Raw genomic sequence first — 27,969 nt, forward strand, 5'->3', positions numbered from 1 at the left:
GTTCCTTTCAGTTTAAAAGTTATTTAAAGCAAACTGTGTCTGACTAAGAGAACAGGATTATATTAATTTAACAGTTATCTGGCTAGTCAAGTTTTCTCCTGTAAGGAATTTTTTTTTTTTTTGCTAAAGGATTGATAGGGTAAATTGTTTTCATTGTCTCAGTCTAGACAGCAGCTAGATTAGGATCAAGACAGATGCCAGTTCTCATTTGGTTGAGCATACACTGACACCACTTAGCTAACAGTGGTATACAGAAAGTGAAATGCTGTGGAACAGAAAATCTACGTATTCAGGGAATAATTTTCACAGTTTATTCATTACAGATGTTGGCAACTCATTAGTTCTCCCACTGCCTGTGAAAAAAATAAAGTGTGAAACAGTCTTATTAAAGTGCATAATACTGTGTAATTTTTCAGAAAAACTTGAGTAAGAAAAAGATGCCTATTGTAGGCCAGAGTCAGATAATTTAAATACTAATGTGAGCTATGACATGCACTTACAGGTCTTGACCTATTTCTCAACCAATAAACTTATGACATGGTAACTGGCCTTTCCAAAGGGCTGTAAAATTCTTGGTATTATTTGATGAGTCCAATATGCTACAGCCACAGAGCATTATTTTATTTTTTATGATAGAGAAGTAGCGCATGTATCTACATACGCACCTGGCTTACACACAGAGGAGCCCAAACATGAGGCAACTGTAATATTTGCTGCTTGTAGACCCTGCCATTAGAAAAAGAGACTTGAAGGCTGAAGTCAGAGGAACTGAATTCTCACTGGAAGGGATTTATCCTTCTCCCCATCATAACCTCAAACGTTTTCTCGTATGGCTGAGGAAAGTAACCCCAGAATGGGGGAGAAAAGCATGTTAGCAGTTATCCACAAGGAGGCAAAAGTGAAAAGCAACAATAAAACAGAATCACAGAATGGCTGAGGTTGGCAGGGATCTCTGGAGGTCATCTGGTCCAGCCCCACTGCTCAAGCAGGGACATCCAGAGACCAGGACCACGTCCAGGTAGCCTTTGAAGACAGAGGATTGATTGATGGTCACCTGCACAGCACAGAAGTGCTTCCTAATGTTCAGAGGGAACCTCCTGACCTGTCTTCCAGTCTGTGCCCACTGCCTCTTGACCTGGCACTGGGCACCACAGGAAAGAGCCTTGCTCAATTCCCTTTAAACCTTCAGCTGTTTATATACATTAATAAGCTTCCGTCTGAGTCTTGTCTTATGTAGACTGAGCAGTCAAAGATCAAAAACCTGCCTTTTTTTTTTTTTTTTAACAAAAAAAATGGTATGGAAGGTATGAAAAAGATGCCTTTTTAAAGAGGTTTCTTAGCTGGATTGCTTGCCCTTCCAGGACTTGCAAATCTGTACTGAAAACAAGCTAGCTGAGGATACGACAACCTGTAACAGGTTTCAAAGGATGAGGAAAATTAAAATGAATGACATACAGAAGCAGTAAGAGAGCCTGTGTTTTTCACGAACGTGATGAAGGAGGGCTGCTGATATATCAGTAAGCAGTACAGTATGACCTTCTACCGCTCAAAGACATGGTAGAGATCAGTTGAAACTCACTTTTCAAGGAATTGGAACATAGTTTTTATTTAATGCGAGGGTATGGAGGCCCCCAACTCTGCAAACCGTGGGTGAGATCACAATGCCGGGTTCTCGGCAGGCTCTGCACCGTGCAGCCTCAGAAACGAGGGCAAGCCTTCCACCTGCAACCGAAGGCAGAGACCGTGGGGATGCTTCAAGGCCTGAAGAACCAGTTTTCGAGTGCCCCAGCTCTCTGCGTTCCCAAACACAGCTACCCAAACCCGGCGACACCCTCAAGAAAGACAGGAACGAGCCCTACGTCTGCCAGGGCCGGGGCCGCCGCTACCCCCTCAGGCAGCAGCCTCCGCCCGCCTCCTGCGCCCATGCGCGGCGGTGAGAGGTCGGTGCCGCCGCCCGCCGCTTCCCCTTCCGGCCCTGCCGGGGCTCCTCGCAACATGGCAGCGGCGGCGGGCGGCCGGCTGGGCAGCCCCCTCTGGGCGGCAGGTGGAGGCGGGGGTCTGCGCAGGGAGCCGGGGCTCGGGGAGGGTTTTGGGGGCTGCGAGAGGGTCCCGCGAGAGGGTCCCGGAGGCGCAGGGGGAGAGGGAGGAAGGAGGCGGCTGCGGGAGCTCGCAGAGCTCGGCGGGGATTACTCACGGTACGCTTTTCCTTTGCCTAGCGGTGGTTGCGTTCGCGCTGGCATCGTCAGGTGCGGTTTTTGTAGAGGACCTGGATGAATCGTAAGTGCTGGGGGGGTCTTGAATTAAGTGTTGGATGGCTTTTGGGGGCGGGGTGGAAAAAACGTACCTGGACACATACCCAGGATCGATGGTTCTGTGCAGCGTGTGGTAGTCCAGAAAATTACACCGCAAAAGTTCATTTATTCCTTAAAATGAATAGCAGAAAGGCCGTGGCTTTCATTTAGTAGTTGTCATCAACTAAGCTGGGGAATGTTTTAGTTTTAAGGGTTTGTTTTGAGGTATTGTTATGGGTGCCGTTTGTAAAAGTGTTCTCAGGCTTTCTTGTATTTATTCCACTAGAAAAGAAAGAATGCTGGTGACCCGATAGCCATCCCAAATTAAAGCTGATTATGCTTCACTAAATTCTGCATTTGCCTTTGCCATGTGGCTGCCACAGGGAGTTGGAAGGAAGGGTAAATGTGTGTTCATGCATGGCCAGAAACGGAAGAGGAAAAAAGCAGGCTCGCTCAACTGGCCCATGGCTGCTTGAAGTGCCAGTTGTGTTCCAGTGTAAAAACATGCTTTTACAGCAAATGTAGCCCTAACGTGGTGAAAGTGTTGAAACGGGTACTCCTGCTCTTAGCCTAGTTGTGTACTGCCTTTATTTGCTTCACTGTAGTAGTTCTGTGGCGATGTACTTGCTGTTCCCGCTAAAAACTAACTTTCTGAAAATGAATATAACTTTTTTTGGTCAGATCAGCAAGTTGGTCTGAAGTACTAGAAAGCAGCGTGATTATTAGGGTGGAAATAGAAAGTATAGGAAGTATTTTCTGTCAGAGAAGGTATTAGATAGCAGCTCTGTAATAAACTTAAGTCAGTCACAGGCAATTTCATGAGGCTTCAGTCCATGATAAATTGCTTCATTTAGCTATGGGGTCAAAAACCATTCACTTGTGTTTTAAATGTACTGCTGATTCAGCTAGAGCGGATAATCATAGGATCAAATGAGTTGCAATGAAGTTATGGGGGAGGGAGTGGGAATGTATTGAAAGGGCATCAAAGAGAGATAGATACCTCAGTATCTCTGACTGGGGTTTAAAGTGTTATGAAAGAGTAGCTGGAGCGCAGGAACCACTTGGAGTTGATTTTCAAAGCTTGTTTTTGTTCCATACCTCATATTTTCATATCTCATACTGAAGGTAAAGAGACTAAGTGAATAAAGTAATGTGCATCTGCTCCCACATCATGTTCCCGTATCATGTTTCCACAGGTGTAAATTTAAATGTAATTGTTTGGAGTAAAGAAGCATAATTCTGTAGTCATGTAACTTTTGTGAAATAGCTGATTAAAGAAAATCCTGTTTTAGAACTCTTTTCAACTATTTAACTATAGCAATGCCAGAGTTTACAGTTGGGAATAGGAATTAAGTAGTAAGTTGTTCAGGATAGCTTTTGCTTTTTAGCTAACTGGCAAATTGTGGGGGGGAAGAAAAAAAAGAAGAAATTGTGAGCAGTGACTGGTAAAAGTTTCTAGTTTCCCAATTTTATGGATACCCAAAATATATGTAGTTTTTGCTGCTAATGAAAGCTCTTTAAAAAAAAATAAAATGGATGGTTCCTATCAATTTATTCTAACCTTACTGCTGGCTGCCTCAGATCAGTACTCATCCTGCAATACTTGCTGAGTTGTTGCAATGTGATAATGAAGCGGTAGTGACCTGACTGAAAAGGAAGTATTTTTCACTGTTTGTGAGGATGCTGTCGGAGCTTGGCCCAGGATCAGAATCATCAGAAATGGTGCAAGAGAAGTGAGAAGGGAGAGGGGGGAGTGGAAGCAGCAGCTGGGTTGGTTTTAAGTCCCATGAAATTTTGACGGTCTTCTTTATGGGGTATGTATTTAAATGGCGGTGAGGGAACATTTGATTACATAGTATTCCTCCAAATGTTGGGAGGTTGTATGTTTTTGAGACAAATCATTTTGTTTCAAGGATATGCAACACCTGTATCATCTTTCCACCATATGACTATACCTGTGTCTACTGACTGCAAGAGGATTGCATAGGACAGTTAACAAGAAAACACTAAAATTTTGTTCTTGGGAATGTATTTACAGGGCCTAGAAACAGCACCTGTAGAAAATGCTGAAATACCTGTTTGTACAGATAATTTTTTCTTCAACAGTGTGTATAGCTGCTTTGATATGGTCTAATAATTTAATCATTGACAAAAACAACTATCAGGCTAGTTTTGGTAATGTTATGCTTTGGATTTTAATTTCTGTGGATGTTGATGTTTTAACTAAATAGATGCTGTTAAATCAGCTGTACAACTTATACTACAATTCTAACAATGATTAGTTTTTTCTTAGGCCCAGTGAATGTGTTGGCAAAATTACTAAATTCCATTGGAATGTACAGTCTTCAGGTGGTCCCTTTCTTTCATTTTCTTGCTGTATACTAGTTTTGTAAGACTTCAGCCTACCTTTCCAAGTGCTTTAGTGTTCTGTACAATTTCAATACAGTTTCTTGGAATATAGTCATACTGTGACAGGGAGAACAACTCATTGTAAATTCTTGTTTTTACATGCTAAAGGTGATGCTCTAAATGCAAGTTTAGCCCAGTACCTGATGCTTCAGTAGCTGCTTTCTGCCTCTTGCATCATAAGCAATTATTTGTATTCATAATTGGAAGGTAGCTGGAGCTTCATTAGAGTTCTCAAGAGATGCTAGGCTCTAACTAGTTCTCACTAGCTCTGTAGCACGTTTTTAGTGAGATAATGTACTAAAGTAATCATGACTTTAAAATGTTGCTTTACTGTAGCTATTAGTCACTAAAAATACCTTTTCCGCTTTAAGTGTTGCAACCTTGATATGCCATCAATAAAACAAAAAAGGGTTCAAATTACCACCATAAGTTTGTAATTAAAAGTTTCAAACGGCTCTGTAATTTCTCCCAATTCTAGTCACTTTTATGAAAGCCCATCTTTTTATAACAAGAAACAACCTTACATAAAAAATGTAGTTTATTTAATTCTCAAAATAGAAATAGTTAAGTAATGAGAGAATTTCCATGATTTTTTTGTAGTGACAACAGTGCAGTGAAATGTGTAAATAACGTTTCAAGAGGTACCCTGGGATTTTGATGCATCATGTTCTATTTTTGTTTGGAGTTTTTTGCATTTAGCGACAGATTTGTTGTTAGTAAAGATAGTCAGTCAGTTCACTAAGATGTCATTGCTCTATCATTAGAGTATTCAATAGTACCAGTGTATCCATGGTTTTCATCAGTTTTATTTTCAAATTATTTATTTTCCATTAAGTTTTTTCATTTAACTTTTATAAAAACTTAAACTGATAACACCTGTAGTGGATGAAAAGGAGTAGAGAGGTAGAATGTTGAAGGATGTTGAATTAAAATTGCTCTGCATGTAACACAAAAATAATTTACTGTACATTCAGTAAAGCAAAGATTAACAGTGTAAACCAATGTCTAGGAAAGTGAATTAGTTCATCTACAAAAGTGTTATGTATTCTGAATAGTTAACAGTATGCAGTGTTTAATATAACAAGAATAGCAAGAAAACACTTTTCCTGCTTAGCTTACATATCGTAATCAAATTTTTTTTGAGGTTTTGGTATGTTTTTTGGGTTCTAGTTTGCTTTTGGTCTTGGCAAACGGTCATAAAAGCATAATTGATTAAAAAAATAGTTGTGCACATGCAGAAGCTGTTTTAATGAAAAAAAACTTTCCTCCTTTTCCACACCTTCTCCCCATTCCAAGAAAGAAACAAAACAGAAATCTAGTATCTGTAGTTTTATAATGGATTAATTGTAGACTTTTACTTCTTTGCACATACAGTTCATATATTTATTTCCAGATATATTAATATATTCAGATATATTTTTTCTTCCCTTCTAGGTTTAAAGAAAACCGTAAAGATGACATTTGGCTTGTAGATGTGAGTATATGAGGAAAAAATTGAAGACTTGCTCTTCATTTCATACCAAGCTAGTAAAAATCAAAGCATAAAATGTATGATGTTACTCTGTAGTAAGGGTGCTTCATCATCTGGAAATTCATTTGTATGTGGTGCAGAAAAATTACGTGACTATTCTTTTGACAGGATGGATAAGCAATCTTCCTGCATTATTCAGAATGAAACAGGATTTAGACTGAGTATTGAATGCAGACAGGCTTCATCCTATATTTTACAGTCCTTAAAAAGGAAAGCAGATTGTCTAACACAGTGAGGAGGTAATTAATAACCTGCATGCAGATTTTTTTTTTACAATTCCATTCTAGCTACATCAGCTAATTTGTGCTAGATATTTAGCGCTACAACATCAAATATACGAAAGGTTTCTTTCTTTCCAACACACTTGGAAAGATAATAAAGATATGATATTTGAGTGGTGAAAACCATATATGCTGCTTCAGGATTGATTAGACAAAATCCAACTTCATCTGCTTGCCACCTGATCTTGTTATACATTGAAATTTACATTGGAATCTTCCCTGTTAATTTTACTGAGGTGTTGCAGGAAGGCATAGGCAGAAAGATAAAGTGAAGTCTCCCAGATCTGCTTGGCCTTGACAAAATGGGATTGATTTTACACTATGTTTGTATAAAGGTGGTTCCTGAAAAAAATGAAATCCAGAGGGACAGCTTTGGGAAGTATGCATATCCTCTTACATTTGGCAAATAAGTTCATATTCCTGGATAGATTGATTACATGATGTTTTAACTTTCCAGAAATAGAGGAAAGTATTTTGAGAGTTTTTTTTAAATAGTTGCTACACAAGTTTCTTTTTATAAAGAAGAAATGGTATAATAGTGCAGCAACTGAGTGCATTCTTTTCAAACTTCTGCTTTCATATTAAAAGCATCACCAAATCGTAAAAGCTCAGTTTGTCACTTCAGCCTTGTAAGTAACGTGCAGGCTTAAAAATAAATCTTTCTACTGTATCTGAGGGCTAATTAACTTCTCTCCTTTTTTTTTTTAATGCAATGTATTTCCTTCTCAGTTTTATGCACCTTGGTGTGGCCACTGCAAGAAATTGGAGCCAGTGTGGAATGAAGTGGGTATAGAAATGAAAAACATGGGCTCTCCAGTAAGAGTTGGGAAGATGGATGCAACTTCCTTTTCTAGTAAGTATTGTTTGGTTGGGGGTAATGTTTTCCCAATGTAAAGGCTTTATGAAATCAAGGTAATTCAACCTTGAGAATATCAGAAGGAAATGCAGCTGGGCGCACACACATGACTGTGAAGGAACATGAGTGGTTAGCTGTAAATAATTTGTATTCCCAATGGGAATGTGAAGCATCGTGACCTATCTGAACTTTGGGTAGCTTGTCATCAAATGTTGAGTTGGAAACTAAATGTATATAACGCATTCAATAAATTTTGCCTCTGGTAGCTATATGGAATGAGGATACAGCAGTTTTACCTTACCAGGCGACTATTCTGTTGCTATCACTTGAATTTTTGTGCAGGTTTGCCTTAGAAGTCCACTGAATGCAATCAAAGGTAAAATAAATCATGCTTGGGTTTAGCATAGTTGCTGCTGTTTGCCTATACTGCATTCTTCGTATCACCAGAAGATGATGAGGGTGTAAATAAATCTCTTCTGTGATGCTAAGAAAATTTTAGCAATCTCCATGGCTGGAATCTTTTGAAAACCCAAACAAAAATCAAACCTGTCTATTCTGTAGTTTTTTCAACTGTGCTTTAAGATCTCTGCAAGGGGAAATAATCTACCTAACGACAGCTCTTGTGATTGAATATTTTAATACACATAATGTGTTCTAGTTTTTTTTACAAAACAAATATGAGAGGAAAGGATCAGAATGAAATTGAGCATAGTCTGTGTGTTTCTTAGATCGGTCTTCTTTGAGTTAGATGCAAGTATGTGAATTGCTAGTTTAATTTGTTGTTCTGTGCAGTTAGGTTTTTGACCCAGGCAAACAATCTTAAGACACAATTTCTGAATTGTTATGCATAGCCCTGCACACAGGTCCTCCCATATTTGCTCCTCTGGCATCTGGTTGGTAGCTTCAGAATGTTTATGCTTAAAAGTATGGAATTTTTGTGCATTTTTAGTGCAGGTTTTTGGTGTTTCCTGCCCCCACACTCGGCAGGGAATTGCAGAGGCATTGTTAGAAGTTAGACTTATTCTAGATTTTTTTTTTATTTTAAGAGTGCTTATTTTAACTTCTGGAAAACACTGAATTGACTGGAAGGTATTGTTTAAGGTGGCAGTTTGCGTTCACAACTGGAGAGGATATTGCAAATTATACTGTAAATGACAAATGTGAGGCAGGGTGGGGTCTGGAAAAGTGCTGCTATAGTCTTTTTTTCTTTTTTTTTTTTTATCAATTAGCAAGCAGCAGGTAAGTGACTGATTGTTTAGAAAGCCTCTATTTCTGGTGAAGTTGGTTCTCATGCAATTTTACTTATGGCATCTAAATCTGGAGTCTATGCTGGGAGCCTGCAGTACCACAGAAGGAGGTCCCAAATGTAATGAAGTTTTCTAACAGCAAATTTTGAAAGGAAATAATTAATATTGAACTCATTGGTAGGCTTTTTGTTTATTTATGTGGCTTGAATAGTAAGCACTGTTTAAGCCTGAAGTTAGGAGAGCAGGAAACATTTGGTTCAGTTTGGCATTAATGCATGTATTTCAGGTATTGCTTCTGAATTTGGAGTGCGAGGCTATCCAACAATTAAGCTGTAAGTTGATGCTTCCCATTAAATTATTTTTAAGTTACCGTTCCTAAAACTGATCTCATAAAAGAAAGTGTTCTCTATTTAAAAACAAACAAAAAAACACAAAACAAAAAAAGCACCATCCCCTTTTGATGATATCAGTGATTTTGGCTGGACTGTGTTTTGCTTTGAAATTCTAATCAAGATGCTTGATATTACTGAATTGTTTTTTTAAAAAAATAGTTTAGCAGATTTGGAATTCATTTGCTTTCTATTTTATATGCAACTTTAAAAGTGTCTATAAATATATATTTCATATATATGATAAGAATGAAATATTAAAATGAATGTTATGTGCCAATTTTTTTTTTGCCTTAAGAGTGATTCAGGCAGTAAGTGCATACCTAAGTCTTCCCATTTATTTCTATAAGTTGCTGATTACACTTTCTTAATTTACGACTCCCTTCCCTTAAGTGTTCCTGAAAATCTTATGTAATTGACAGTAGTGGTTACTGTGTAGGGTAAAATGTGAGAGCAGTTTGGCAAAGGGCATATATGTGGCATTTTTTTCTTGCTTCACTAACTGAAAAACTGATGGAGGATAATATTATGGCGTTTTTTTCTTTAATGTTATTATATGTACTTATAATATGTGGAGTGTATAGTCTAGTACAAGGTCATGTCAAATAAAGAGTTATTAATTTTGGCTACTTTTCACTGAATATGTTGAGCTTTAGCAGTTCATTGTTTAAGGAAATAGTATTTATAATATATTTTTTCAGCTTAGGTTTCTCAAAAATGGGTCAGACGTTTCGCATATTAATCTTTAGGGATGAAAACTTTATTGACGTATAGAATCATAGAAAATTGGTTTAACGGTTGCTTTCTTTATGTGGATTTTCTAAAGTTATTTGGATTCAAATAAAACCCTGTTAGAATGTAGTAAATCTTACTTGAATACACTTACAGTGCAAACACATTGCATTCCCTGCCAGCAAAGAATAATAAACTGACCAACACTTCATGGAAGTGCTTAGTTTAGTAGATATATTTAGAAGGTTTTGCAGATCATTTGGTACTTTTCAGTTATTAACAACAACAAAAAAAGTGATGCTGAAGTTTTGGTGTTTGTTTTTGTTATTGTATTACAAGCAAATGTTCCCAATGACGGGTGTCTTTACAAAGTAAACGACTGCTGTGCACTAGGAAAAAAAATAGTAATTACTTTTAGAAATCAGTAAGTTAGGTATTCTATAAATAAATTTTTACTCCATGATTCCATTAACGAATTTTGTTTTTTTGCTGATAACTTGTTTTGGCTGATTATTTGACAAATAAACTTGTTTATCACTTGCTAACAGATGACTAATAAAAGTGTGAAGATTGAGTAATTCTACATAGAATAGAAGCATGGAATGGTTTGGGTTGGAAGGGACCTTAAAGATCATCCAGTTCCAACCCCCCTGCCATGGGTAGGGACACTTCCCAGTAGACCAAGTTGCTCAAAGCCCCATCCAGCCTGGCCTTGAACACTTTGAGGGATGGGGCATCCACAGCTTCTCTGTGCAAACTTTTCCTCACCACCCTCAGAGTAAAGAATCCATATCTCCCTTCTTTCATTCAAAACTGATCCCCCTTGTCCTAGCACTATCTGCCTATGTAAAAAAGTCACTCTCCATCTTTTCTTAAGCCCCCTTTAAGTAGTGAAAGGCCTCAGTGAGGTCTTCCCAGAGCCTTCCCTTCTGAAGGCTGAGAGAACATCCCCAACTCTCAGCCTAGGAGAGGCGCTTCAGCCGTCTGATCAACTTGGTGGCTCTCCTTTGGACCTGCTCTACCAGGTCCACATCCTTCTTGCGCTGGGGGCCCCAAACCTGAACACAGCACTCCAGGTGGGGCCTCAGAAGGGCAGAGTAGAAGGGGACTATCACCTCCCTTGACCTGCTGGGCTCTTCTGATGCAGCCTAGGACGCAGTTGGCCTTCTGGGCTGCAAGCACACACTGCTGGCTCATAACGAGTTTTTTTGTCCACCAGAACCCCCAGGTCCTTCTCTGCAGGGCTACATGTGCAGCTACAGCTTTGTTGGTTTTACTCTGTTATTCAGAATTTGTGGCTTCTTAATATGTGCTCGTTCTTTACATTTTTTTTTCCTTTCCTGTTTATCCAGCTTAAAAGGTGATTTGGCATACAACTATAGAGGACCTAGAACAAAAGATGATATAATTGAATTTGCTAATAGAGTAGCAGGGTAAGTATAGAATTCTGTGAGACTACTTCTTGTGACTTCTGTAGGATTTTGAGGTGGGCCAGAAATGCAATTAATTAAAAAAAAAAAAGTCATTGGCATGAAAAGTTATGTGCAATATACACGTGGTTGCATGTGAGGTTGTTGTTGAGTGGCATGGAGAAGGCAAATAGAGACTGACTAGTCATACTTGCACTTCTTTATGGTGCAAGAACTAAGAACTAGGGCTTTTCAAAGTAGTGAAAAATATGGATAAAGGAAACTCATGGAAGCCAGAGACAAGGATACTGCCCTAAATGTTGGCTAATATATAGAGACATTACTAAGACAGAATCATTTTAATACTCATACTGAGAGGCCTTTGGGGAGAAAAAAGAATCAAGTTACTTCCTTTCATCCTTAGATATCAAGTGACATTCATATGAATTTAAAGTTTTAATTATTGTTGAGAATTCTGTAGTTTAGGAGTGTCTGTGATCTCTAATAACTAGAATCTTTAAAGAATATTTATTTAGAAGACTATGTCCTCTGCCTGCTGTCCTTACATTCAGAAATTTTTCTCTCAAATGATTGTACAGTTGGTAAATGGCTTGGATGTTAACATCGTGACAGCGTTTTGTACAAAAAGATACTGACTTGAAATTTGTGTGTTATTTGAGGAACATAGCAAGGTAATCGGGGGGGTGTTTTCAGTTTTTAATAGAAACTGAAATAATAAATTAAATAAAATGAATTTGAATAGGGAAATTTAGAAAAAGAAACCACCTGTGCATTTTCTTGGGGATTTCTATTTGGGTTTTTGCAGCTTGCAGAAACTAAGATTTTTTTTTTCTTTTCTTTTTTCTTCCCAGACCTCTTATCAGGCCACTTCCTAGCCAGCATATGTTCGAGCATGTGCAAAAGAGGCATCGTGTACTTTTTGTGTATGTTGGTGGGGAATCTCCTTTAAAGGTTTGAAACTTGATTAAATAAAGTTATTTATTTTGGCTCTCCACAGACATAGTTTAAAATAATGTCTAAAAAGTTTAGAGACTGGAGAAAGTACATGCTTTTAATAAGTGTTTTCACAATCTTTTGTCCTAACCATATTTTCTAATGAGTCCTTGAAGATAAGGTAAGTTGCAAAGCATTCCTTTAAAGCATACTCAAAGTTGAGACATTAAAAAAAAATGTTTGTATTTTTGCAGGAAAAATACATTGAAGTTGCTTCAGAACTAATTGTTTATACATACTTTTTTTCTGCCTCAGAAGATGTGCTACCTGAGGTAAGCTGTTCAGCTCCTACTATTTCCATAGAAATGGTACAGCTCTCCTGTGCAGGTTTTGGTAGCAAGAGATTGCTTACTGCAGTATATTTGTCTTTGATAAATTTCAAACTAATTACACTAACATTCCATTTTTTTGTCTGTATGAGAAAAAAAAAACAAACAAAGTTTGTTTACTTACATTTTATTGCACAAATGGCTTGTTCGGTAATATTACTGAACCAGTTAATATAAAACCAGTTAATAAACTGGTTAAATCACATTTATGTTAAATCACAAACCTACTCAAAAATATGTATAGTTCATTTCTGAGCTGATGCAAAGCCCTTGTTGCTCCTGGAAGCCCTTTCACCAGCCACTTTTATAACTAGTTTGAGTGTCTGGAGTGTGGGATGCCACTGGTAACCATGAGTATCAGGGAGTTCAGTGAAAAATAAGTTCTTCACAGTGTGTGCAATACAGCTGATCAAAACACTAGTCTGTCCAGTCTGATGGCTGCAGAATCCTACTGTAGCTCTTGGAAGATTGGGTTCTTTGATGGAAAGGAAATAATTTTGCATTTAATCACAAGGATGAAAAAATGCTACCACTGTTGTTAGTCTAATCATTGTTACTTAAGTGCTGAAGCAAAATCAAGAGGCTTTTTCATTTCTAGTTATCTCCAAATGGGATATATGTCTGCTCAGAATCTGACAACGTATAACCTTGAAATTACTTTCAGATTAGCAGAGTGTGAACTAGCATATTTTTTTATAGCCATCTATGTATTCCAATGTCTAGAATTAACCTTCTTGCTCATTAATATGAGCTATTACATAACAGGCCGATTAGTTTTTACATTTTGTTCCAAGAAAGATAATGCAGAATGATTACAGAACATGTGTCAATTAGAAAAGTACTCATGATACTGTTCTTATATTTCCCAGAAACAACAAATGTCTTTGTATTTCCATTAGCCTGAACCACAGGAAATATAGCCCAGATTTAGTGGGACATGTTATCAGTGTTACTCTTTTACTATTCAGTATTGTTGACTGACCATTTAGTAGAAGCAACTGTATGACAGGTATACTGACAACAGCACAAATTGAGAGCAGAGAACAGTACAGGATTGATGGAACCCTCATGTTACGAGCTGTCTAAAGTTAATGTCAAACTTCAATAAAACTTTCTTCATGCTGTTGCAGATACTATTAAAAATCCTGCCTGGTTTCTAGTTTGTGAGACCTACCTGTCAAAAATAGGTTTATGTTGCACTACTTTGTGATAGTGGAAAATTGGGGGCGTTTATGTTTATAAATGTACACAGAGAATGTTTCAAAATTTTCCACTGGGCTACATTTCCACACTTCTGAGATGCTTGTTTAAAAAAAATTCTACTCTACCGTGGATTAATTGAAGAACATCCCTCTTTCAGTATGTGACCTTGCCTGAATTGCCTGCTGTTGTTGTTTTCAAAGATGGAACTTACTTTGTATATGATGGTAAGTAAAAGTGTACACTACCTTAAGGCAAGATACTGAAAACATATATGGAGAAACTGGAAGAAGCGGAATTTTTATGAAGGTCAAGTTGGGATGGTGGGAAATTCCCCAATTTTGTGATAAATAACAGCTATTTCATGAAGGAATAGAGAAAAAATTACTTACGGAACAAAATGCATTTGAGAAGGAATTGGTTTTTATCCATACTGAAGTAGAAGTTAAAGGGGTTACTTTGTGTTATTCAGTGAGACACAGCTTCTAATATTATTGCTTTGCTGGCATTAAAACACATTAAAATGGCATTAAAATGTTTTCCTTCACTCACTGTCCAAATCAATTACATGAAAAGTAGAAGAAAACTCTTGCTGAAGAGGAGTCACTTAACACAGGCTTTGGGAAATCCAGATACAAAGAAAAACAGTATCATATCTAATAGATGAGTTTACTGTTCCAAACATTTAATCAGATTATCTCTAAATAGTCTTCCTGACCATCATATCTTTCTCTTGAACTTAATTTGATTTGTACTTTACTCCAGTAAAGTAGCTTTTTGTGTATTGATAATACAGGCTGTATAGTTAGTACAGCAATTCTTCCTTTAAAAACTGTGAAGGAAACTGATCCTGCCTTTATTCTCAATATTAAAATTTAGAGAGACTTAAATGACAGCTTTGAGCATATGTGACTTTTGTATTTGTGTTACTTATATATTGGTAGTGGGAAAGGATTAGGCAGCATAACTTCTCCCTGGATAACTGATCAAGCGTGCACAGAACAGTTGAACTTTCAATCTGTGATTTTTTCCATTTCTGAAAATGTGCCTCCCAAAAAGAGGTGAAGGCGATGTGAACTGTTACTGCAACAGTTGATGCATGATTTTAGGTGGCATAAACTATTCTGACTGGCTTGTTCAGCTTGTAGACTCTAGAACATCCACATGAGAATAGTACTGTTTCTGAAATGCCACTGACAGAATGCCTATCATATAGATAAAAAGAGGATATGCGTTTTAAGCTTGCTTTTTCTAATGTATTTTGTAAAAATTTTACTCATAAAGGACTAAAAATATACTGTTTGCATAATTTGATTTATACTATAACAGATTGGATAAAGTTATACGTGTAACATGTTATGAGAGGCTGGATAAGGTTGTATGTGTAATTGTTAAAATTGAGAAAAAAGTTGAAAATCTCATAAAGGAAATGGTTTAGCAAAATTCATTTCTCAGTTCTGGCCTCATCTGTATTTTTTCCACAGTAAGGGATGTAGCTCCGTGGGAAGCTTTATACTTGAAATTGCATGTTACAATCTTATGACAGTTCAGCGTTAACCTAAAATTAGTGATGATTCACTCTACCCAATGTTAGGATTTAATGCAAATTTATTTAATATACATTTATATATGTATGTATATATACGTGCATCATATGTTTCTTTATGGGTCAGAACATCTAGCATTTGAAATTACAGTCTTCAGTATAACTGATTGTGAATTATACATAAATATTTGTGTTTACATTCACAATGCTGTTAATGAATCTACCTTTTCTGGACTCCTCTGTTCCATTTAATGTTCACAAACATTGCTTTGTGTATTTTTGTATCTCTTCTCTTAGTCTGAAACTCTTCTTAGGGTTTTAAACTGTTCCTTTCTGTAGTGGGTCACACTTGTCTCCTAGAACAGTATTGTTTATCCTTGACGTGATAAAAAGGAGTCATCAAATCAATTTTTCGTACTTTTTATTTAATAATTGAAAGTAGCATGAGAAGTTTTAAAATTGATATGTCTAGTAATGTGTCTAACAACAACAAAAAGAAGCGGGGGGAATGCTGTTTGCATCTGAAGTGCTGACATTATTTCCATGAATAAAACTTTGACGTTTAATGTGCGGAGTTACAGCCTAAATCTTTGGTAGAGTATAGGAAATACTTAATTATTTCTCTGCCTTTCACTTCTTTTGGAATCTTTGGGAGGGAACAGGGGGGCAGTTGAGGTAAAGTCAGCTGGTCATGCAATTGGAGCATTTTAGCAATGAAAGTAGTTTACTATAAACTTAGCATTCTGCCTAATACTAATATTTTAGGAATGAGAGCATACTGCTCACTGGACATTAATAAATCCAATTGCTCACCTTACAAAAAAAAAAAAAGGTATTTGTTAATTCATGATGTGTCTTTAACTTCTAACGTTCTTTGTTTTTTAGAATATGAAGATGGTGACTTGTCATCCTGGATAAATCGAGAAAGATTTCAAGGTTACCTTAATGTAGATGGCTTCACGTTATATGAACTTGGAGATACAGGTGAGATGCTGTTACGTTTGAAGTCTGTGATCTCTGAAACTGAACTTAAGCATTAAGGAAAAATAAAGAACACTAAGAAACAGCACTAAAACGAAAAACTGCTTGTTCTGAAAGTTAGCGTTAATGATGTCTGCTGTTTTTTGAAGTTAGTTAGACCTTTTCTACTAACTAGAGTCTTCATCCAAAGCCTGCACTAGTCCTTTACTCACAACATAAAGATAAGTATGTCTAATCCTGTGGTATTCACAAAAGCTAAGTAAGGCTTTTAATTGAACAGCAGTGTAGGTTTTGCTTGAATTATATGTTAACTCTTGGAATACTGATGGTTTTATGAACATACTTTAAAATTTTGTATGTGGATGAACTTAAATGTATCTCTGATTCAGATACCTTTAGAGTAGATATGGTGAGGAAGGAAGACTACCAAGTGCCAAAATGGACCTCTGTTTCAGAATACTTTAGCATTTCTTTGGTAAATTTTTTTTTTCAAGTTAAATGAGAGCTTTGCATGCAAGTGACTTCTGGAATGATTTCTACTGCTTTTAAAGGCATGCATATACGGAAGTAGCAGAAGAAATGCTATCCCTGTTGATTCTTTCCAGGTCAGGATACCTTATAATTTACCTCCCATTTAAAAAGAAGTTTATATTCAGTGCATGCATTGACTTGTTTGAGGTTTTAAAGGTTATAAAATGTCTGTGTTCTTACATGGTTGTGAAAAAAATAGTTATACCTATATTTCATAGAGTATTTGCAGAAATGTTGCAGTATTTGCGTGTTCATTTTTAAACGGTTTCAAGCATTCTATTCCTTATTTTAGGAAAACTTGTGGCTATTGCAGTTATTGATGATAAAAACTCTTCACTGGAACATACCAGGTACAGAATTCAGTATTGGTGACACTGTGGGAGAAATGTGCTCATATGGTGGAAAACTACTTCACTGATTTACAGAATTTTGGAAGTTTAAGTATTCAGAAATGCTAGGCTAAGTGGAAGGTTTTAACTTGTGAATGTTCTCTAGATTATGACTTCAGCATACTGACTTGACTCAATTTATGGCTCTGAAGCTCATGTGAATTTTCAGGGGGGTGATGCATGTTTCTGGATCACTCTTCTCCCACTTACCAGTGAAATCACAGGAACAAACAGTGATTGCATAACTTTTTAACATGGAAGACAGTACCTGAATGCACATAATTTTGAGATAAACTTGGTAAAGTTAAACAAAAGACTTCATCTCAGTTGCATTAAAATGAATTTAGTGATGGTTGACAATTAACTTGCAGAACTTGCATAAAAAAAGCATTTTCGATTGAGTTATAACTTGCTGAAGAGACTGGGAGGAACAAGACTTTCCTCTGTCTCTTTCTGATTGCACACAGAAGTAAGCTAAGAAAATACTCAAATACCATATATACTATTTTCCCAGATCATCTGTTTTTTTGTTTGTTTGTTTGTTTTTTTTCAAGTTTGGTAAAGGCAAGATGAACAAGGTGTTTTTTTGTTTGAGGGGTAGCGAATCCTAAGTGCTGTTGAGATACTATTCCCCACTTACTGGGGAAATCTAAATGTTTGGATTTTAATGGAGTATATACTGGATTTTCAGTGTTGTTCTTTTTATTTTTTCCCCCCTCCAGACTAAAATCTATTATTCAGGAAGTTGCTAGAGATTATCGGGATCACTTTCACAGGTATGCAGACGTTTCTACAATATCTTAATTTAACTTCTGCATTAACCCTTCCAAGACGGTTATTTTTTCACCTGAGAAATGTTACAGTATCTGTTTTTTGAATTTGTATGCTGATTTTAATAAGACCATTCCATTAACAGTGTTTTTGGGCGGCTGACTGTCCTGCAGCATTGTCAGTTTTTTCTGTTATATTGCTGAGTGTTTGCTCTCATCTTCAGTTGCAGTTATTTAAACACAAATTTACTTTGATGCTGAAATCCATTATTCTGTTTTGTTTCTTTTTATTATGCATTTCTTATAGGGATTTCCAGTTTGGCCATATGGATGGAAATGATTACATTAATAGCTTACTAATGGAGTAAGTAAATTCTTATTTCAGTATTCCTTCTGCTTGTATTTGTTGCTAATTAAATATAATTTAAAACAGCCTTCTGAAGAAGCCCTGCCTTTCATGGATTAAAAAAATTCTGTCCTCAGAAGTCAGTATATAACATAGTATCAGTTGTTTGTTAAATTAAAGCTGTGTAATTTAATGTTAGAAGTTTGGCCTTCTGGTAGTGCTGATTGTCAGTGTTCATCTTTCAGGTTTACTTTCCTAAATTAACTACTCTATTAGAACTTTTTTTTCCCCCTTGGTTAAATTTACAGGACACTAGCAAAATCAAAAGTTATGTCATGTTGTAACAGGACATACAAATGTTTATTCATTAGCTATGTTTTTTATTTCTGGAGAGGCACGTTTGTTCTTATTGGTGCATTTTTAAGGCTGATGTTTAAGTGGCTCTTGCTTTATGAGCCATCGTTTTCTGAAAAGCAGTTGAACAATGAAGTACAGGATTTGCCTGAGATTGTATAAGATGTCTTCCTAAACCCAGAGATAGGTGTCTTAGCTGTTCAGAAGCTGGCACTGGAGTATCAGTTAACAGATATCATTAATTCCTGGTTTCACCATGGATTTGAGAGTTGAAATGGCACACAAACATGTACGTGTAGGCAAGCAGTATAAAATGCATAAATGATTCTGTATGCACCTGGTATGTATTTTTTACGTTTTGAAATATCTAAATAGCTTAACAAGATGCTTCACATTTGCCCTTATTTTCCAAAAATACATAATTGGAGAGTTAGGTTGCTTGGCATTTATTGTTTACCACTTGTTCTACTCTGGCCTTCTGAGTGAAGGAAGAGGGTAATGGATTGATACACCAGCTCTGTAATGGGAGAGTATTCCAAGCCCCACTCTGAGAGATCAAAGCACAGAGCCTGAGTATCTGCACTAGTATACAGTGTCTGTCTTCGTGTATCTGTCTGATCTTGCAGCTGTTGCGGATGCTAGATCTAAGACCACAAGAGGACTACAAGGTCAGAATAACAAACTGAGATAGAGATGCAAATATTCCATTCTAAACTGTGCAAATGTGTTTGTGCTACTAAAAGTTCTAGGAGATACATGGAGAGTCTGGAGGCACTAAGTCTGTATTTCCGTGTAATGCGTGTAGATTCAGATTAGTACCTGAATAAAAGTAATTTGAAAACAGCTGTGTCTAAATTGAAGTTAAATGGTATGATTATTGATATAGTGCTTTCTAGTTGTCAAAAATGAGACCCTCCTCACTTCATTATTGCCTTGTCTGTGCAGGCTCTGATATCTGACTGTCTGCTAAGATGTGTCAGCTTGTTTACCTGGTATAAAAGCATTTGTTTTTCTGGGAAGGAGATATGGGGGGTTATTTTGCTGATTCAAAAAAAAAAAAAAAGAAGAAAAAGTCTTACTATGTAGTCTGCTGAGTACCAGAACTGATGTGCAAAGGAGCTAGAGAAGGAGATGAGACCCCTAGGAACAATCAAATGAAGGGAAATAAGACAGAACTGCTATTTACAGCAGTAGTGATCTGGTAATAATTGCTAGATCTGTTCAACTGGATTGTCTAACTTAATCTACAAAATGCGTGAATTTATAATTTGTTGTGTTTCTTGGGGGAATTTGCTGTTAACAGGCTTTTACTTTATTTTTGAATGAAACACATGCATTTCCAGCATAATTTAAAAGCACTAAAAGAAAGCAGCAAAATCTGTTCAGTGATAGAAGTGGTTCACATGGTTACCTGAATAATTTGAGTAAAAGGTTATTGCCAGTCCTTCAATTTTCCACTAGATGGCAGCAAGTGGAAACAGGTAGAAAAAGCCTCTGGAAGCACAAGGAATCTATTGCAGAATACGTTTTATTCTTGTAGATGTGCATAGCAACAAATTCCCTTTCTTCACAAAGGACAGAATAATTCCACCAGTAGTCCCTGGTAGAAATACACTTATTGATTTGCCTGTAACTCCACTAGTAGATACTATCATTTATCTCTGTCTTCAGCAGTGGATGAGAATGCTTCTGTTGAGTTAAATGATAGTACTTAAAGCTGTGCACAAAAGAAGAAAGCAGAATATTAGGTATTTTACTGAAAGAAAAGATGCATCTTTGTGGAAGCTGAGGTACGCAGCATCATTGTAATGTCAGCTGTAGGTGTCTTGGAATCCTCACCTCCCTTCCTGATTCTGTGATCGTTAGCAATGATTATGCATGTGAATGTCAACTGATGACTAATAATGGTTTAAAAAAATCTGTAGTTTGTCTGCTATATCTAAAAACTATGTAATAGAACTTCAGTTGGTATGTCTTCCTCTCTTGACTTGACACACACAAGTTGATTGATTAGAGCTGATCAACTGGGACTGAATTTTTGGATTAAAGTTTTGCCTTTGTGCACTAATGTAGTGTGTTGTACTAATAGTACATTTCAAATGCAAAGCTACTGTGAGATCTTACTAATGGGCAAGTCACAAGCTATCTGATTTACAGTCACTATGGGCATGTAAAATACAGTAAGCTTCAGTAGCTTCACTGGCACAGATGAGAAGGAAAATATTAATGAGAAACATTCTTGTACCATTAAGTTCCTTCTTCCTTCTTGTCTTTAAGGAACTGGTATAAGGAACACACGAAGAGAGTATTAATGATGTAGAATGCCATTAAATGCTGTAGAAATTTGAATTGCAATGTTGTAGGCAGTATTTCTTTAAATCTCTAACCTTTCTGTTTTATGTTTCTAGTGACTTGACAATCCCTACTATTGTTGTTTTGAATACTTCCAATCAGCAGTATTTTCTACCAGATAGGCACATTGAGAATACAGAAGACATGGTTCAGTTTATTAACAGTATCTTGGATGGCACGGCTGAAGTAAGTCTTCATTGTGACTTCAAATGTGTGGCTGGTGTTTATTTAATTAGATGTTAAAGTAGGAAAAGAATTTGGTTACTCTAGTTGCCATGTCATGTTTTTTCTTCCTGTTCTGCCTTCTTGTCTTGGGTACTGTCAATAAATGCATGATTCTTAGTTCTTGAGGAGTGCCTTTGCTCATAGTTCTGACTGTAGTACCTCAGGTAGAAAGCAAGAGTGGCTTTATTGCGTAGAGCATAATGTTAACTTCTCTTGATTTCTTTTACTGTTGTCACTGGTAAATGGTGAGCTTTTTATTCACCTGTTTTGCCTTAAATATTTGTTTAAAATTTCTCTGGAGTACATAATTGAACTTCTTTTTTTTGGCAATGAATTAATAAATCCAGTAGCTTGATGAATGGTAGGTTCAAATTCAAAAACAGTGGTATACTTCCTTTGCATATTTCAGACACAAGTTTACTACTATCTAACTGCTCTAAATAATCTTTTAACAAACCTCATCAATCCCCATGGAATTGATGGCTTGGTCAATTTTTTCTTTTAATGTTGGCAAAACAAACTCAGGTTTGCTTGTACATTCAGTGGACTGTAAATTGGGCAGAAGGCTATGTTATGTGGATGAGTAAAGATTGTGGATCAGAGCTCTCATTTGTGCTTACAGAACAAGACAGCCTGCAATGAAGGGAGGCAGTGCTAACAAATCATTCGGCTGACTTCTGGAAGAAGAAGCCTGTGTTGGTTTAAGACAGTTCACTTTGTATTGAATGCTTACTGTGTTAGCTGAATCACACAATCACATTGTGTTATAAAAGTAGTTTTAGGTTACTAGATGGTGTAATGACAAGCAAGGCTGTAGGTTGTTTCAGTCATATGGAGTACTTTGGTTTACTCAGTCTGACAAATTGATGTAGCAACATAAAATATGGGTAGACTTATAATATGCTTGCTGTTCATGACTTTACTGGCCATGTTTCCAGTTGCAAGGCGAGGAGTTTTCTAGTAACTTATTTGGTGGCTCTTTGTTCTTCAGTTCTCACTTCTTTAATATTTTTATTACACTTTAAAATTCTGAGTTATGTTTTTATTACATTTATTTAACTCTATTTAAATATCGTTATGGTGAGAACAACAAATTAAACCAGTTTTTTTAACTTCGAGAAATTCTGTATTTGTGATGTCTTGTGTTTTTGTCATAATATCCCTTATGTCTTGTTTACCATATTTCAGCTAGAATGATTAAAGTTGTCTGAATTCACATCTTGTACATGTATGTGAGAGGGCTCATATAGGATGTGATTTCATTTAAGCTGGTGTCTGTAGACAGAAATGGTATTACTTCAGCCGTGTTGAGGCCCAAGAGATTGTATAGCTTTTGAGGAATGACAGTCTTTAAAGTACGCTGGTAAACTAGTATAGAAAACAAACTTTCTGAACCACAGTGAAATTTTGGAGGAGTATAACATTCCCTATCTCCCTTTCTTGGGAGGTGTTGGATTATTCACCTTGTTCCTTTCTGTATGGTCCTAGGTAGCTTTGAGTCTTTCATTTTTATTTGTAGTTTTGGAGGGCTTGGGTCAGGGTCATGCTCTGATTAGTTGACTTCCTCCAAAATGTAAATTTTCGTCCTATTTGTTTCTTCAGCATGTTGAGAAAGGTGAAGACTCATCCTGTTCAATACACAAATTACCTTCAGACCTGTATAGTATTTTGAAGGCTCTTCTAAGTTAGATGGTAACACAGGTAGAGTCTATCATTGCTAGACAAAAGCTTTTTTTTTTTATTATACCTATATATCTTTTTATTGCTTCGTAGATTTTTCTTACTGCTTCTGTCATTATCCATAAATACATATCATTCAGCTGCAGGAAAGTTCAGAAGATCTCTGCAATTCTGTAATTGTTGCATTGGAACAGTTGGTAATTTCTTCTAGTGTTTCTCTATGTTGAGATGTGTTAGAGTGACAGTTGACTTGGAACCTATTGTCTAAACCAATTGTGAGAGAATTTTTTGAGGCTGTTGAAATGTTTATCCACGCTTGAGAAGTTGGAGTGTCTGGGCAGCATGAGATGCAAGAGTAATTACTTTTCATTTCCTTCTAAAGGGACTTAACATTGCAAGGTCTGAAGAATGAACTTTTGGAATCATAACTGCAAAGTGTCAGCAGTTTTGACATGGTTCCATTTAAAATTTCAGGCACAGGGTGGTGATGGAGTTCTGCAACGAATCAAGAGAATAATCTATGATGCCAAGTCTACTGTAGTGGTAAGTTTTATTTTTTGTAAACAAGATGATAACCTTGCCAGTAAAGATGCAAACCTTTTTCAGAGAGTTTAGAAATACTTTATAGAAACATGTTCCTATATGCACATGTGCGTGCACACGTAATATATGTGAAGTTTAAGCCTAATTAACTTGGTTAAAGTCTGAATAATATTTTTCAGTGTGTTAGATGTTGAATATATGTAGTTTCTTTATTTTTTTCACTCCCTTTCTGTATTAAAGTATGACATTTTAAAGGATAGAACAAGAAGAATTCAAAATCTTCTCCTTGACCTTCTTGTCTTCCTTAGACTGAAAGTAATAGCACTTTAATGTTCTGAGAAATGTTATGGTTTCAATTTAATTAGTTAAGGCACAGGGGAATTAAACACTATACTTGATGTGGTTTTGAAACAAATATTTTTATAATTCTTCTTAGAGGTTAGCAATGCTTAACAGAATTTTATTGGGAAAATGTACGTAAATTTGTTCATTTGTCCTACACAAACAAATGTGCTGTGAATCTAAATTGAAACTTGCATGTTTCTTTGTGTAACTTCCAAACTTCTGTCAGCGTGTAGTGTTCAGACACTAGTTTCTGAAACCAAAAGTCCTTCCTCTTGTTCAGTGAAGTCTTTCAAGCTACTCTTTAATAGGAAGTTCTCTAATAACAGTGTTTCTCAAGATCATTTGTGATGACTCAAACTAATTTTTGAGAATGAGGCACAAATAAGAGTTAAAACTGAATGTTTTAAAGTGTTATTTTAATGCTATTAAAACAATTGTTTATCGAGCTTCAAACAATAAAATATGTAGTTGGCGTGTTAACATTAACCATCCTATTGGAATGTTGTAGTAATAGTTAAAATGACACCTCCTTTCTGCAGCAAGCTCACTCAGTTCAGATGTTTCTGAATAAACGTACAGAATAATAAGAGAAATAATGTGGTAATTTTGAATGTTCAGTGAAAGTTTTTTTGACTTCAAATTTGTGTTCCAACAGTCAGTGTTCAAGAGTTCACCGCTTCTGGGATGCTTTCTCTTTGGGTTGCCCTTGGGTGTCATCAGCATTATGTGTTATGGAATCTGCACAGCTGATACAGATGGAGGGGTAGATGAACATGAGGCAGCTAAAAAGGAGAACAGTGATCGGGAGCTCACAGATGAAGGCAGTGAGGAAGAACAAGAGGAGGAAAAGAACGAAAACTATACAGATGGAGATCTTAAACAGAAAGACCTATTGGAAAAGAAAAAAGACTAGTTGAGCAAAAAATTCTCTAAAATTTCCAAATAGACTTATTTATTGAAGATAGTCATTTATTGATGATCTTCATGAAAGAGGACCTTTTTGTCTGCATTATGGTAGTTTTGACTTGCATGTGTTCAAATTTGCTCAGATATTGATAGGAAAAAAATTGAAATATGGATGTTCTTTATTGTCTTTAACGATTATCAGAGGAGGAATTTGCAGGTACGACTTGATACTTTTTGTTTTGGAAGGTTTGGATTGTTCATTTCCAGAACATCAAGATAAAGATAATGCAACTTGACCTTAGTATGTGATTAGCTACTAATAATGTAGCCCAGCTAAACACTGATAAAATTAAGGCTGAATACGAAGAAAGTTTAAAAGAGACCTGTAAAGTCTTTCAGAACCTGATAGCTAAAGACAACTTAGAGTTTTTCCAGGAAGTCACATGTTCTACATGTTGCACATTATTTTGAAAAAATACTTTATTTTATCAAGTTAAATATAAATTGTTATAAATTAGAGGACTGTTTTATCATGTACTAATATAATTATTGTCAGTCAAGAATGTCTAATTGATATAGGATGTGTTAGCAGTTAAAAATATTGGAGGACTATGTTATAAACCTTTTTGGAGCAAGATTGCTTGTTAAATTGTTTTTGTATGAGTGCTTACACAGACTTTTAGTAGAAATTTATCTTCACTTTTCTGAAACCACAGTACAACTTGATAAATTCGGCAATGGTGTATAAGCAAGCACTGTTTATCTATTTTGCCAAACTCCCAAGTGACAAGCTTTTTGAACGGTGTAAACATGTTTACAGTATTTAATTGAGATTGTTATGTATCTTTGAGGTAGTTGGTGTTGATATTTCTGTTTGAGACTGTTACCTACTTTGAAAGAGGGAGTTAATGAAGCATAATATTAACATTCATACAGATTGGTCAGTATAATGTGTTTTTGTTACCTATTTAGTTATAAAAGTCACTTTTAGCTACAACCCAGTGACTGTGAAAAGGATTAGTTCGTATCCGGGGTTAATCTCCAAGGATAAAATATAAAGCAGCCTTTGGTGTTGATGTCACAGTACCATAGAAACAAAACTTCTGTTGCTTCTCCTCTTAGTCTTCATGCTGTTTTTTTCCTTTTTTAAGGTAATATTTCTGTATAATGCAGATTATTTTCTCACATAAGGCAGCTTGATCACACAAGAAATTACCATACTGTAGCACTAAGTTAAGGAATTTTAAATTAAGACATTGGTAATCTTAAATAGACAAGTTCTGATGGTAATATAAATCATAATCGGCTAAAATGTATTGTATAATTTTTCCTTGTAGGAAAGAAATTTGGTTCTTCTGGTTAAGTAGCTTGGTAACAGCTGGCTTAAAGTTACAGTGAAGGGTATAATACATAGATGCATGAGTTGAAAGAGTTTTGAAAGAGTTTTGTTACTGTTGTAAAGTTTAAGGAGATCAGGGAATTTTTTTGGAAAAATTCTGTGTCTGATTTCGAGTCAACCCTTTTTCCTTTTGGGAGGAGAAGAAAAGATGAGTTCATAGAATTTTGAATAGCAGGTGTCTGATAAGTTCCTTCATTTCTTTATTTTCTCTGTGAATTGCCTTTTTTCAGTTTTCCATTTTATTTGCATAGTTGGTTGTAAATAGTAAGTTGAGTTCCTTGCTTTTTAATGTTTTTTTTTTAAATCTGCAGAATACTTTGAGAAGTAGTTTTAGCATGTATGTGAAGAGTGAGATGCTTAAAAAATGTGCTTTATGTCTTTTACTTGATGTAGAGCTGTGTTATGTTTAAAGAAAAAAGAAGTCATTTAAGGACAAACCTGTAAGTTTCCTTGGACTTCAGCACAAGTCAGTGCTAATAATCAAAATGCTGGACTATTAAGGCAATAAGGTGCTTTATTCATTTGTCTCTTTTCATAAGTTTTCAAGTACAAATGAATTACGTTTAATTTTGGCTGAGGCTGGAAACCTGTGGCTTTTGACTAAAAAAAAGAAAGTGGTCAGTGGAACACCACTGTTTATTCCATAATGTGTAATTTAAAAAAAAAAAAAAAAACACAACCAAAAAACCACCCACAAAAAACCTGAATTCTGCTGCACTGCAAGGAACTGTTTCAACTGTGAGCTTTCATTATTGTGGTTATTTTTGTGTTTATAATCAAAGTAGTATCCAAAGACCTTGCTGAGAAATCTTCTGAGATATGGACCTAAAAATTATAAATACCGTGTAAGAAATAGATCAGACTGGGATCCATTACAATTGTAACATTCAACTGCAGGAGTCAAGACAAAAACATGTATCTCAGGCACTTCTTAATTGTATTATCAATCAGATGTGTACTGAACTATTGAAAATTTAGCTTGAAATGTACTGCCATTTTCACCAAATCCTTTTCTCAGCTGTATTCAGCAAGGCATAGGGAAAAGAAGAGCATCATATACTGGGTATGTCAGAAGTGATATGCAATTAAGGGATTTATTGTGGTCATGCAAATAGTTTAGAATGCTATCTGAGGGGAATCTGACATTTTACTTTTTTTTTTCTTGAATCTCAAAAGGTTTCTTAAAGCAACTTCACTGTAGTAATTTCTTCAAATTCATGAAATACTGCTGCTTTTTGAATTCAAGTGTAAGCCTTTTATTTTTTTCTATAATAAAAACATACAAAAGTGCTTGTTTCTTTTGCTTAATTTGCACTGTGTGAACTTCAGATATTACGTATTCTGTAGGAGGTAGTATTTCCTAGAACTCCTTATAAACGTACTTTAGGCCCAGAATAACTCAGTTCAGAAATGCAGCTGGCAGCTTTTAAAAAGAACAATAGTTCATCCTGTCTGATATCTTCTCTTAAATATTTTGAAAATATTCTCCAGATAAAGGAGTGAATAGTTTCTTTATACATCTGGGATGCTCACTAAATAAATGCATTTTTGAAAAAAATTTGAATACCAATTCATTCTGTTAGCATACTTGTGAATTTCTACAGTGGTGTCTTTATCAAAGGGAACCCGAGGTAAATTCTTCTATTATACATTTTGTTCGGAAATAAATTGATTTAGGGTAGTCCTGACACTTGGCCATGTGCAATCTGTTACTGCTTCAGTGTTTGTCTGGGTTGTCTTGACAGATGCTGTCCACACTGTGGTGCTCACTGCTAAAGGATGGCATAATTATATTTTGATAGATCTAATGTGTTGAAGACTGCACAGAGGTGCTTAATTTTCACAGAATGTGTAAGTGAAAGGTTTAGCTTGCTCTGTTTTGGCCCAGAACTAATTTACCCATTCCATTTTTAT

At 36.0% G+C, this 27,969-nt stretch overlaps 1 protein-coding gene across 2 annotated transcripts; it reads left to right on the plus strand.

The window, feature by feature from the left end:
• The first annotated feature begins 1,596 nt into the window (after positions 1–1,596).
• Positions 1,597–27,345, plus strand: TMX3 (thioredoxin related transmembrane protein 3). 2 transcript variants are annotated; one of them, XM_048080878.2, is made up of 16 exons: positions 1,597–2,044; positions 2,217–2,277; positions 6,135–6,174; positions 7,242–7,365; positions 8,902–8,947; positions 11,089–11,169; positions 12,018–12,117; positions 12,354–12,431; positions 13,849–13,915; positions 16,120–16,218; positions 17,039–17,096; positions 17,858–17,911; positions 18,213–18,269; positions 21,014–21,143; positions 23,337–23,405; positions 24,406–27,345. In XM_048080878.2, the coding sequence occupies exons 1-16, from the start codon at positions 1,612–1,614 to the stop codon at positions 24,661–24,663; spliced, it is 1,755 nt and encodes a 584-aa protein (XP_047936835.2). In that variant the 5' UTR covers positions 1,597–1,611; the 3' UTR covers positions 24,664–27,345. The 2 variants fall into 2 exon arrangements, with proteins under 2 accessions (XP_047936835.2, XP_066848845.1); XM_066992744.1 differs by lacking the exons at positions 21,014–21,143; positions 23,337–23,405; positions 24,406–27,345 and adding an exon at positions 20,590–20,990.
• The last annotated feature ends 624 nt before the right edge of the window (positions 27,346–27,969 follow it).

This window comes from Anser cygnoides, chromosome 2 (genome assembly GCF_040182565.1).
Source record: "Anser cygnoides isolate HZ-2024a breed goose chromosome 2, Taihu_goose_T2T_genome, whole genome shotgun sequence".
In the NCBI taxonomy this organism is placed as follows: Eukaryota; Metazoa; Chordata; class Aves; order Anseriformes; family Anatidae; genus Anser; species Anser cygnoides.

What these genes read in the sequence shown, in the direction of transcription:
- TMX3 (XM_048080878.2), top strand. Translation starts at nt 1,612, where the DNA reads ATGCGAGGGTATGGAGGCCCCCAACTCTGCAAACCGTGGGTGAGATCA. An exon ending in CAGCCCCCTCTGGGCGGCAG is followed by an intron (nt 2,045 to 2,216) that starts GTGGAGGCGGGG and finishes TCCTTTGCCTAG; the next exon opens with CGGTGGTTGCGTTCGCGCTG. An exon ending in ATGACATTTGGCTTGTAGAT is followed by an intron (nt 6,175 to 7,241) that starts GTGAGTATATGA and finishes TTTCCTTCTCAG; the next exon opens with TTTTATGCACCTTGGTGTGG.